General features: G+C 44.0%; 2 protein-coding genes across 2 annotated transcripts in view; one reads left to right on the forward strand and one right to left on the reverse strand.

Annotated features, from left to right (window-relative positions):
- Nucleotides 1-598: 598 nt before the first annotated feature.
- Nucleotides 599-8,571, forward strand: LOC307071731 (aspartate aminotransferase, cytoplasmic-like). The gene is made up of 9 exons (XM_079730800.1): nt 599-806; nt 2,522-2,703; nt 3,707-3,830; nt 4,318-4,430; nt 4,570-4,674; nt 4,912-5,062; nt 5,525-5,690; nt 6,821-6,963; nt 7,349-8,571. Exons 1-9 carry the CDS (start codon nt 698-700, stop codon nt 7,486-7,488), a joined length of 1,233 nt encoding a protein of 410 aa, XP_079586926.1. The 5' UTR covers nt 599-697; the 3' UTR covers nt 7,489-8,571.
- A 1,654-nt stretch (nt 8,572-10,225) lies between these two features.
- The window catches only part of LOC307071639 (metal transporter CNNM1-like), a 9,955-nt gene continuing 7,225 nt past the window's right edge, over nt 10,226-12,955 (reverse strand). Inside the window, exons 8-10 of the mRNA XM_079730688.1 lie at nt 12,918-12,955; nt 12,330-12,434; nt 10,226-11,685 (exon numbers count right to left, since the gene is read on the reverse strand). The exon at nt 12,918-12,955 is cut by the window's right edge and continues 67 nt beyond it. Of these exons, the coding sequence (XP_079586814.1) occupies nt 11,606-11,685; nt 12,330-12,434; nt 12,918-12,955 (223 nt within the window). The 3' untranslated portion in view covers nt 10,226-11,605. The remainder of the gene's footprint in view (nt 11,686-12,329; nt 12,435-12,917) is intronic.

Genomic DNA, 12,955 nt, shown 5'->3' on the forward strand with positions numbered 1-12,955 from the left:
AAAATAATACAGAAACTACACAGCACACTGTACATGCATTTATTTACACAACACAATTTCAAATACTATTAAATTACAATATAATAAAAATATATCAAAACATTCAATGTCATATAACATATTGTAATATAGTTTGTGTAGCAGAGAGAGGCATTGAATCATTGCGAAGCAATGACCACTGTTTTGGTTACATTGCCATCTGGTGGTGGGAGGGGAGAATGTGTTCCATTTTTTATTTAGCCACCTCTTCGCCCCAATGTTGAAGTAAAAAGTAATATAAACATTCATTTAAATGTTTTTGGTGTCACAAGGAAGAATAGTTATTAAACACTTAAATAGGACAGCTATCAGTTTACATTATTTCCTTATGATTTGTGTTCATATTATAGCAGAAGCTGTACACCTTTGACACGAGTGAATGATGTTAAGATTAACCTATAAACCCGGATCTTTCTTCATCATCTGAAGAGAAGCTGTCATCGTTCTGACCCGTGGCAGTCTGCACTCTCATTGGCCGGCTCTACGTTCCGTACGTTTCGGTTCTCTAACCGGATTGGCTGCCTCGATGCCTCGCACAGAGCTGTCCTACAGCGGCGTATTGAAGGTTGAACTACCCGGCCTGTCCTCGTATCTCAGCGGCATCGAACCGTCCTTCTTCTGCCTCTAGCACCTCTCCTCTGGGAACACACCCACAGCCATGTCCATATTCAGCGAGGTCCCACAGGCCCCTCCGGTGGCCGTATTCAAGCTGACGGCGGACTTCAGGGAGGACAGCCACCCCCAGAAAGTGAATCTCGGAGTAGGAGGTAAGACTTGTGGCCGCTACCTGCTAATGCTAGTTGGTTAGCCACCTAGCAGTCGTGTTATGGGCTGTCTGACTTATGACGTGCGGCAGGGTCGTTGTGTTTTGCTCCGTTATATAAGGGATCTGCGGAAACATAAATATTTCCGTTTGTTCATCCCACCAGAGCTGTAGAAACGTGCTGCGGGTTGCTTGACCTTGGCGTGTTTGTGACTTAGCAGCCCACTGACAGCGTCAAGTTTTGTGCCTGCATTCACTGGTGGACATTAACTCCACAGAGAATGATACTTAATAGTGTAATAGTGTTGTAATAGTGCTTATACCATCCAATGGACTTTGCAAAATACGTTAACGGACAATATAAGGATTGTATTGCTGAAGTTGGGAGCTACTCTAGACTGCATCGTTTGGGAAGGTGTTTAAACGCCAGGTGACAGCTGGTGCTTGAGCTGTCAAATATCTTATGAAAGAGTATTTAGTCGTTTTTGTCTGTGTTTGGCCGAAGCTTCTTTAGTTCATGTATGAATATGTCTTTATGTCATGGAGTGATCTAAAGTACCTGACCAGGGTGGGGTTAGTGAGGTATTAGATGGAGGGTTTAGTAAGCCTCACCATCTATATTCATTTGCAATTAACAGATTTGATTCAATATCATACATTCCAATTATACAGTGAAGAATACCTTGACATAGAAACTGTTGTAAGATTCTGTTGATATTTTTTATATTAGGATTAAGATTTTAAGATTAAGAATTGTATCACTTTCTAAATCCCAGACTCTAAATTCTGATATTTTGAATGAAGCTATTGACGTTTTGGTTGACTTGTTGAAATCATGGTCGGTTTCTTCTGTTGTCTAGTAGTAAAGTATGTGTACAGAATGGTAACCTGTTTGAACTGTAAGTAAACCCCAATATCACTTCTGTTTGGGTCTCACAATGTGGTGAATATTCCTGTTATTGTGGACTAGAATGCATTGCGTTTTTAAATGCAGGGAATCCTCTGCTAAATTCTAGGGGGGGTCTGCTACTTCCGGCTAAAATGGCCGAAAGCCTCATGACAACGCCCCATGCAGCTCCTCCTATGAAACCCAATGAGCCTGTTTTTATTGATACCCTCACAACTTTTCTTTGCCCCACAACAGCTTTTTAGAATCTCCTGGGGGAAGTTGTCCTGCTGACTCAGGGGTCTTCTTACCCTTTAAGTCAACATGTCCTGCTGGTCCCTGGAGTTTTTGTTTTGGCTAGTTCAGGGCCTCAGAGCTGCACTTTGTTAATAGTGTGCAGTCATCTGATACGCTGGGTAGATCTAAAGGTCACTGCGTACCCACTGCTTCTACTTGTACCGACTACTAAGAGTGACCTCCAGACGCCTCACCCTGTTTTTCTTTCTTTCTCTATCAAAAAAATCCCTAACTAATCCCTTTCTGTCTGATCTTCCTCTCTTTCCTTCTCTTTCTTTAACTTTCAGTTAGCCAATTTAGGTTTCAGATGGGCGTGTTTGGCCATTTTATTGATTTTATAAATTGCAAGTAAATACAAAATAGAAACTGGTTATTGTTTTTACTGTCATGTAAAATCAGGTGGGTGGACGCATGAGTAAGACAATTAAAATTCTATTAGCTTAAAATAACTACTAAGCTGTAACAGAAACCTTTCAAAACGATGCATATAAAGTTCACTCACAAAATAAGGTGTCAACCCTTTCTGTTCTCTGCAGCGTACCGTACAGATGAGTGCCAGCCCTGGGTACTTCCGGTGGTAAAGAAGGTGGAGCGTCTGATCGTGGAGGACAGCAGCCTGAACCATGAGTACCTGCCCATCTTGGGCCTCCCCGAGTTCCGCTCAGCCTCTTCCAAGGTTGCCCTGGGAGATGACAGCCCAGCCATCAAGGAGAATCGGGTGGGTTTAAAAACTCGGACGAGTGGCCGATGAAGCCCGTTAAGACTGTCACTACGATTAAGGGCTATACCATAGTCTGGAAAAAATATGGACGTCGCGTCAATGACATCACCCATTGGTCTTTGTATTATGAGATTGAAATCACATTGTTCCCATTGACCTGGCCAGCCTTTTCGCATCGACCAATGCAAGCCACCAATAGGCCGTTAGATGAACTACAGGTTGGTAGCTGCTGCCACGGCTTCACAGACTGGTGGTTCCTGTTGGCTGTTTGGGCTATACAAATACAATGGGCATACTGGGGTAGCAGAGGTACACATGCAGGATTATAGATTAGTCTGACTTTATTGTCCCCTGGGTGACTTTTGTTTTTCCACAAAACTGTATATCACAACACAGGTAGTGTGTTGGTGTCTCTGACACCAGGAGACAGGTAGTGGTTGTAGAAACCAGTTTGGTGCAGAAGTTGTACCGTTTTTGGAGGCAGAGCAGGTGTTCCCTCCTGGCATGTCGGAGCTCTCCCTGAGTGTGTCTGGGGATGGCTGGTTTAACCTGTGCACCCTGATTCCAGAATGCCCAACGGGTGTGCAGCCTGACCCAGCCCCAGAGTCTATTCAGCCTGACTCAGGCCACGTTAGGCTTCTTAAATCTACCATAAACTACAAACTATCCACATGCTACATCCTGCACACATCATCACACAACAATAATGGACAGTTGTGCTGTCCATTATAGAGATGTTTTTGACAGAGGTTTTTTTTTAATGAAGGAGCTATGTGCACAGTGATGTTAGAGAGGGATTTTGTATTTGGACATTTATTCATTCATGGTTTTATTCTCTTTCTTTCAATCTATTTGCTTGTATTCGTCTTTTGATGTTTTTATGTTTATTTTTCACTTTCCGTTCATATGGTCTTAGTGTTCGGCCTTTATCTCATATGGAGATGGAAAAACCAACGGGCTCTTCTGAACACCATGCCTCTCCCGCGTCTCCCTCCAACAGGTGGGAGCGGTCCAGGCCCTGGGTGGTACCGGGGCCCTGAGGATCGGTGGGGAGTTCCTTCGTCGCTGGTACAACGGCACCAACAACACCGCTACGCCCATCTATGTCTCCGCACCCACCTGGGGTGAGTGGACCTCAGTCCCCTGGTCCGAGTGGTCGGGTCTGGTCCGGCCTAGCTCAAATCTGGGTTCCCCTTTCTTTTGCCTCATATTTGTTTTGGGCTAATCATCTCCCTGGAGGCGGGGATCTGTAAGCATGTAATAGGCTTGGGATTTAAGAAAATGAAAAGGAAAAGGGTCTTTAATCGTTTAAAATCAACTCTGTGAAGCCACTGAACAAATACGCTAATTTAAAACCCCCTTCTGAAAGCTGAACGACTTCTCTTTGGTAGAATATCTTGGCAGAACGAAACAAGGTGTTACTCCAGCCCTTGCAGTTTCTGCTATAATGTAGCAAGACTGCTGTATCAGAGATTAGGCTTTTTCCTGCCCTCCATTGACATCACCATATGAAAGAATAGTTGCTCCATCAAATTGCTGGCAAAAGGCTGGCAATGAAATTCAAGTGTTCAAAACCTCGGCTCATTATCTGTCTCTCCCTGCTGCTCCCAGAGAACCACAACGCTGTGTTCGCTGATGCCGGCTTCAAGGACATCCGCCCCTACCACTACTGGGACGGAGCCAAGAAGGGACTGGACATCAGTGGTCTCCTTGATGACCTGGAGGTGACAAGGGCGGGGGTTGATTAGCATAACTTGGGTGTTTTGACATGCAACTATTTAGGTCAAGAGTCCCTCCCTTATCATGGGCTTCTTTAGCGTTCTCCTCTTTTTAACGTTCTCCCTCCTGTTCCTGTGTCGGCAGAAAGCTCCGGAGGCTTCTGTGTTTGTCCTGCACGCCTGCGCCCACAACCCCACGGGAACGGACCCCACCCAGGACGAGTGGAAGCAGATCGCAGAGGTCATGAAGGTAAAGAATGGAGGACTGATAGTGGTGGAGCTGGAAAAATATAGGGTTTCTCTTCAGACTAAAGAATAAACGTGTGTTCGGTCTTCATGCTAGTTTTTCCTCATGGCTAGCTAGAAATAGATCTAGACAGCTAATGCAACACTAATTTGACATTTGCCATCAAAACAATTGCTTATGTTGCGGTAACACAAACTTAACCGTATGTCTCTGTGTTTCTCTCCACCTGTCGCCCTCTAGAGGAGGAACCTGTTTGTTTTCTTCGACTCGGCCTATCAGGGCTTTGCGTCAGGCAGTCTGGATAAAGACGCCTGGGCTATCCGCTACTTCGTCTCCGAGGGCTTCGAGCTCTTCGTGGCCCAGTCCTTCTCCAAGAACTTTGGCCTCTACAGTGAGTAGAGCGGCAACTCAAGGGCAGGTAGAGATGGAAGGAGAGGAGGGGAGGATACATAGGGTGGAGTACATTTAATCAATAAGCAGACACTTTCATCCAAAGCAACTTGCAGTGAATTCAGATGCATGACATTAAGGAGCAGGTAGAGGGTTTGCTAATCTTGCTTTAGGATGTCTATTTGTCTCACGATAAGTTTTATCTTTAATACTTTTATCAAAGAGTTTAAGCTAGAAAGGCATCCAGCAAAGTTTTGCATGTGAATAGAAACAACCATGATATACGATATGATGTGTAAACAATGCACACAGTACAAGCTACAAGATTTACCCAACCATGTTGGTCATCATTGTCTTCCCTTGAACTTCCCGTTCTGATTCATTTAATTTCCGTCACTCAATCACTAAACCTCTTCCTCTCCTTCCCCCCTTCTCTCCATCCTTTACTCTCCCCTCCTCCCAGATGAGAGGGTTGGAAACCTGACAGTGGTTGCCAAGGACAACGAGAACCTGACCCGCATCCTGTCCCAGATGGAGAAGATTGTCCGGACCACCTGGTCCAACCCACCGTCCCAGGGCGCACGCATCGTCAGCAAAACCCTGAACTGCCCAGAACTGTTTGCTGAATGGTATGTGGTACTTTTGCCTTGTTCATCATCATACAATATACAAAATATAGCTTAATATAAATTATATTATATTATGTTATATAATATATATATATATAGCTATACTGAATTATGATCTATTCTGTTATATCTATTTCTTTTTTGACCACACATATGGTAGAATTGATACGTGCAACTCTATATGTCCAATTCTATGAATATAGTTAATATAAAATGATATACATCCGTAGAACATCACATCTTTAGTTAACAAACGTGAATAAAAAATATAAATACACAACCTTTTACGCTCAGTACATCAGTATGAATATACAGAATATCCAACATTAGACACAGAACTAAAGATTACAAACATACAGAATATAGCATTGTATACACCGATTACTTTAGTTTACAAACATTAATATTCAACCTTTTACCCCCGGTACCGCAGTTTACAAACATTAAAATAATATATATAATCTATAGAGTAATAGTTGTGCAACTTAAGTTCTTCATAGTGGAAGCTATGGCTACCGTCCACTCTGTCCTATTGGTTGTTTTTAGAAACTAGGTCGTGCAGCTCTTATTTTTAATAGGGCTTTGATTGCTCTCAGGGCTGCACAATTAATTGCATATCCATCCAAATCATGATTTTTGACCTCTGCTACTAGCTAATTATGAGTGTTGTGATTATATTAATATTTTAAATTTATTAAAATCGAAAAAAACAATAATAAATAAGATGTTGTACGCCTGTAACCTTAAAATCCACTCAAACAGTTTCAACTCAATTCCATTAATTAACATTTTCATACACAGTAGACACCACTGAATATTAATTACATCTATTTAATTATCTGTTAATCGCAATACATAATCGCAATCACAATATCTGGTACAATAATCAAAAGATAACTTTCTTGTATCAATATGCAACCCTACATGCAAGTATCTTTTGGATAAAAGCGTTGTCTGCAGAATAACTAAATAGCTATAGGGTAACCAGCTAAGAACCAAGGTGTCCCTAGAAACACACATTTCAAACGCCAGACCCCTGCTCTGACGATGACCAGCTCAGCGTAATGATCCACCACGCTTGTGTACTGAGCGTCGACACAAGTGACCCTCCTCCCTCCTGCTGCCTTCAGGAAGGGCAACGTGAAGACCATGGCCGACAGAGTGCTGCTGATGAGGGACCAGCTGAAGGCCAAGCTGCAGGCTCTGGGCACCCCAGGGACCTGGGACCACATCACCCAGCAGATCGGCATGTTCAGCTTCACCGGACTCAACCGTAAGACGCCCAGAACACCCCGACATCCGACTGTGTGATTCCAATGAGTTAACTGCGTACAATCATTAATGCAGGCTAATTTACAGTGATTATAAACGCCTGTAAAGCAGAGATATACATGGTTAGTTTAATATACCAGCGCTGTTATCCACCACATCAACACTCGTGGAATGCCTCTTGTCCAATCACAGTACTTAGTTGGAACTAACTGCTGTGTAAAATCCAGTTTATGCAACAATGTGTTGTACCCTGCTTAGAACAGGCATGTTCCCTGGCTCAAAGTTATATGTTTAGTATCGGTAGATCTCTTGAGACTTTTCAATGGCATTGATGTTTCTGGAACAGAGACAGGAAGTGAGGTAATAGACTCCCCTTCCTCCCACAGCCAAGCAGGTGGAGTACATGATCAAAGAGAAGCACGTCTACCTGATGGCCAGCGGCCGCATCAACATGTGTGGTCTGACCTCCAAGAACATCGACTATGTGGCCCAGTCCATCCACGACACCGTCACCAGCGTCCAGTAAACCCCCAGCAACGACCCAACCCCTATCGCTACCCCTTCCCCAGAGTCCTACTTCTACCCCACTACACCAACCACCCTGTGTCTTGTCTGTGTGCTTGTGTGCCCTCTCTTCCGATTGGTTGAACCCTGCTTTCCCTCTGTTCTGCTACGTGCTTGCTGGGTGTTGATGCAGGGGAAAGATCTTACTGTAGTTGGGAATGTGCAATTAATCCGGCAGGTCACGCTGAACCGGTTCATCATGTAATCCCCGGTTTGTCTCTCCTCCACGATTCCATTCAGGAAAAGTTTCATTGGGGGAAGAATAAAAATGTCTTCTAGCTTCCAGTATACAGAGGGCTAACGAAGTACTGTAGAGTCCATGAAGCCATCTCAATGCTCCACATCAGGCCTTGACCCGGTTGCCCATATTTCATGTTTGTGGTTCTGCAGCCCGTTGATTGAAGCCTTCGGCCTATGAACACGTGTCCCCGTTGCCTTGGGCAGGAGAGGCCACACACATTTCAGCCCAATGGGCCTCATTTTAGCATAGCTTCTGGCTGAATGGCAAGAGCTCCGGCTCTTGGTTCAGGTGCCATTTTACCTAGTCATGTTATTTTCCGAGATGGCCTTCTTAGAAACTGTGTCATAATCGCTGGGTAAATGAACATGGAGAATAACCCCCAACTCTATTTCTGTTGACGGTGCACTTAGAGTAGCGCCAGGCCCGCCCAAGCGAACACATGAACCACTACATGTCTTGTGGACTATAGGCCAGACGAACTATAGGTATGTTCCGAATAATAATGGAAAACAATAATAATACTGGAATAGCGGAATGCTAATGAAAATGTTCCTGTTAGAGTTTGTAACCGGCTGTGTTAAAGGTCCCGTAACCCTAGATAATATCCACGTGACTGTGTTTTTGTGCTTCCGTTGAACAAAACCATGACCTCTACCACCTCATGATCACGTCATTATGTTACAGAAGTACTGCTGCAGTGAACAAAATGGTCCTCATCACGGTTCACCACACACACACACACTGTGCCGTGTTGTACCTCTATTACCATGTCATGAATATGATGAAATAAATATTTAATTTGAACCACTAGGACTCAGTTACATGGAGTGTTACATTTCTTTAGTGTGTGGTCGACCACAGGTAACACATATCCCCTAAATGTTCTACCTGGAAATGCTTTGATATAAAAAAAATTTTTTTTTTATGTTAACTATATAGAAGACCTATAGGACCTCTTCTGGGAAGAATTCTGCTTTCAGGGGCTGGGCTTGAGATGGTGGGTAAGTCACATGTAAAAGGCTATGACCTACAGATCTGTTTATACTTGGTTTTGTTGCAGTCAGATCCCATAATAACAATGGGTCAGATGAAATTATGGGGTTGTTTATCTTTAATATCAGACTTATTTTGGAGCAAATAAAAAATATAATTGTGTTGTGTTGTAGAGTAGACCCTTTCCTTGAACATGGCAAGATAAACGTTTTTTTAGTAAGATAAACGTTACTTTATAGATGTGATTACATTCATACAACTTAAAACATAGAATCCAGAGAGCATGTGAAGCATTCCCTTTTGACCATCTTCATCATCTTCTTCCTCTCTCCTGATTGGCTGTACAACAGGCTGAGTCGACAGAGGGAATCAATGGTACTGGATTGACCTCTAAACTAGCCCTGTGATTCGCTGCTGCCTGCGCTCCAATGCAGCAAAGTGACTCGGCAGATCTGACATACTGCACAGACCTGCCTCCCCTTACACACACATGCCTCCCCTTACACACACCTTTTATATATAAACCAATAGTCGACTTCACAAGAACAACCCCTCCCACTTTTCCACCAATCAACATCCAGTAACCTTTCACCTCCCTCCCCCCTCCCCCTCCAACTGGTGCAGTGGCACGAATCTACTTCAGACAAAAACAGACACACACACACACACAGCCTCTCCTGCAGTGGTGGCCGGAGAGTCTAGTGGTTTGGTAGTAGACTAAAGGTTCTTGGTGCACAGATTCTTATTCTTTCAGACCTCCTTCAGCAAGACCTCCCCCCCCCCACAGACCCCCCACACATACACACGCACACGTTCCTTTATGACCTTAATCTGAATTATTATAAGTCACTTCACTGCAGTCAAATGTCTGCTAAAATAAAGACGTAGTTCAGAAGCAGTTATATGACTAACCTAACCACTCCTGAACTACATATTTCTTCTAGCATGTAACTAGCATGTTAGTGACTTCTAGAAAGAGAGAACAGAATCAATGTAGTTTGCATTTTGATGAATTGTAAAACAAAAAGCATTATTTCTTAAATATGCATTTGTTTAATCAATTTAAATAACTTTACATTTGATTCATATTGCACTTTTGATTTTGTTTGCTTGTTAATGAGTGATGGATCACCATAAAAAAAAATCACCTTCATGTGGTGTCCATATATTCTACACAATACCTCAGCCATCAGAGTTGTCAACAACTGTGTCTGAAAGATAGCTACGATGTGTGGATATGGGTAAGGGTTGAGATGGATGCGGTGATAAAGTTGAAGGTCTACAAAGCGGCACGCAAAGTGGAGGTGTGAAACGCTATGAACACAAACTCACTGTCACGGATTATGTGTTTTTTTTGGATTATTGTCTTTCATCTATTGCTTGCTCAAAGAAAGGCATCATGGCACATGCTGTCAAACTATTGGTGGTGATGAAGATCTACAACCGCAGCAATTATTTAGCATTACATTCATTGGTATTCATTAGCAAATATAAATGTATTTTTTATTTAAAATACATCAAATGTCTGTTAGTGAACTGTTATACATAAACCCAGTTGTGTGTGTGTGTGTGTCACTGTACAAGTGTATGGGCATATTACTGGGCAAGTGTAGTTGTGTGTAAATATGCATGTGTGTTACTGTGCAGGTGTACGTGTATTTAGTGCAGGTGTGTGTAAATGTGCCGTGCAGTGTTTTCCACTGTTGAGGTGTAGGTGTGTGCATGTGCAGGTGTGTACTGTGCAGGTGTATGAACATGCTGAAAGACCCAGTGGTTCATCACATAAGGGGGCTTGTTAGAAAAAGAAGGTGCTTTGAAGATTCCTAACACAAGGAGCTGGGTTCAACTGAGAGTTAACTCATAAAGGAACTTGTTTCAGTAGATTATACCCGAGCAGGCACGACTTACCCTTGCTAATGCTAGGACAGAAAATAGCTGCGCAATATACAAGTCTTAAAGTGTCTTTAAGTAGCGTAAAGTGTCTTTTAAATGTGAACGGACTACGTAGTGTATAAAAATATAAACATATCCCTTTGCATTCAGGTCTCTGTGAACGTTCCAAACCTAAAATGGCTTGATGGAGAGTATGGCACAAGGAAATAATATCCTCCTTATATAATCCCTTTCTCTTCTCTTTTGATTTCTTTAGAAAAATTCTGTCATCCGGAAACTCATATAATCACTTGACACCGTCCAGCGGATTCCTCTCTTTCTCCCAGTCATGCAGAATCATCCGGATAATGTTCTTTTTAAAAAGGGAACTCTACGTTCTGTCTCCAGTGTTGGCCCCACCATCGCTAGGTCTGCTCAGAGAGGGCCCTCACCTCGCTAGGTCTCCACCATGGGCCGCTCAGAGAGGGCCTTCCACTCGCCTTCACCAGGGGCTGTCAGAGAGGGCCCTCACCTCACTAGGTCTCCACGAGGGGCTGTCAGAGAGGGCCCTCACCTCGCTAGGTCTTCACCGGGGGGCTGCTCTGAGAGGGCCCTCGCCTCGCTAGGTCTTCACCGGGGGGCTGCTCTGAGAGGGCCCTCGCCTCGCTAGGTCTTCACCGGGGGGCTGCTCTGAGAGGGCCCTCACCTCGCTAGGTCTCCACCAGGGGCCGCTCAGAGAGGGCCCGCACCTCACTAGGTCTTCACCGGGGGGCTGCTCTGAGAGGGCCCTCACCTCGTTAGGTCTTCACCGGGGGGCTGCTCTGAGAGGGCCCTCACCTCGTTAGGTCTTCACCGGGGGGCCGCTCAGAGAGGGCCCTCACCTCGCTAGGTCTTCACCGGGGGGCTGCTCTGAGAGGGCCCTCACCTCGTTAGGTCTCCACCAGGGGGCCGCTCAGAGAGGGCCCGCACCTCTTTAGGTCTTCACCAGCGGCTGCTCAGTGAGGTCTTCTGGGGTTTTATCTCCTTCTCTAGACTTTTTCCTCTTTTTGTGACCTGGAGAGACAAGGGGAACAACCTTTACCCTCTGACCTGGCTGAGTAAACTAGCTGGTTTGAATTTGTTTAACTAGTTTCTTTAAACTGGCTGATTTAAAACTTCAGTCAATAAAAACACTTTAAGAACAAAGTGTTGAGTAATTAACATCAACACATATCACTACATATTATATAAGACAAACATAATTATATAAAGAACATCTGAAAAGGTGGTTCTGATGTTATATTTGGTATATAATATAGGACAAATAATGTAATTTGTAAATATATTCTAAAACTAGAGAGAGAGAGTGATAGAGGGAGACTACGAGGACTAAGTGGAGGGTAAAGAAGGAGAGAGTGAGAGAGTGTGAAAGAGGGCGAGAGAGCTATAGAGTAAGAGAAACAGTGAAGAGGCTGAGTGAAAGAACTGTTTTCAGAGCAACTCCACACTCTGAGTGTTAATTAGACACAGTCACACTCAGTGTGTTTGTGCATATGTGTGTGACCTACTGAGTTTGAGCAGCAGCTTCTTACCATGGGTGTGTGTGTGTGTGTGTGTGTGTGTGCCTATGCATGTGCGTGTGTGCCTGTGTGTGTGTGCGTGTGTGTGTGTGTGTGTGTGTGCTTGTGCGTGTGTTTGTGTGTGTGTGTGTGACTGACTGAGTTTCAGCAGCAGCTTCTTTCCCAGTGTGTCCTCTGAGCCGCTCAGCGACAGAGCACTGATAAAGGGGGAGGTGTCTGTCTCCATGGGAACGGAAGATGTTTCTGAGGAGGAGGATACAAGGAAGGGATGGAGATAGGAAGGAGATCAGAGGAGGAAAGGAAGGGAGGGGAGAAGATAAGGTTGTTTAAAATGCTCAGAATATGCTTCTCAACTACATAAACCAGGCCAATTAGAAAAATGTTTTTTTTTCAAAATGTGCGTAGAAAGTGTGTGTGTGTCTGTGTGTGTTTGTGTGTGTGCGTGTGTGTGTGCGTGTGTGTGTGTATGTGTGTGTATAGAGGCTTTGTAGTGCTTATACATGATTGTGTCCAGTCAGTGTGCAGTTAGTGTGTAGATGATTGTGTAAAGGCAGTGTGTAGTCTGAGTGTGTAGATGGTGGTGTTAAGGCAGTGCGTAGTCAGAGTGTGTATGTGTTTTTTTTAAGGCAGTGTGTAGACAGAGTGTATACATGGCTGTGTAAAGGCAGTGTGTAGTCAGAGTGTATACATGGCTGTGTAAAGGCAGTGTGTAGTCAGAGTGTGTACCTGTTGTGTCCTGGCTCTCAGACCGGTCCTCCCTGATG

Source organism: Pollachius pollachius (assembly GCF_949987615.1).
Source record: "Pollachius pollachius genome assembly, chromosome: 2".
Lineage (NCBI taxonomy): Eukaryota > Metazoa > Chordata > Actinopteri > Gadiformes > Gadidae > Pollachius > Pollachius pollachius.

Excerpts from the sequence above, each read along its gene's own strand:
- LOC307071731 (XM_079730800.1), top strand. The coding sequence starts at position 698 with ATGTCCATATTCAGCGAGGTCCCACAGGCCCCTCCGGTGGCCGTATTC. Across the intron at positions 4,675-4,911 it reads AGATCGCAGAGGTCATGAAG|AGGAGGAACCTGTTTGTTTT; the intron begins GTAAAGAATGGA and ends GTCGCCCTCTAG. Across the intron at positions 5,063-5,524 it reads CAAGAACTTTGGCCTCTACA|ATGAGAGGGTTGGAAACCTG; the intron begins GTGAGTAGAGCG and ends CCCTCCTCCCAG.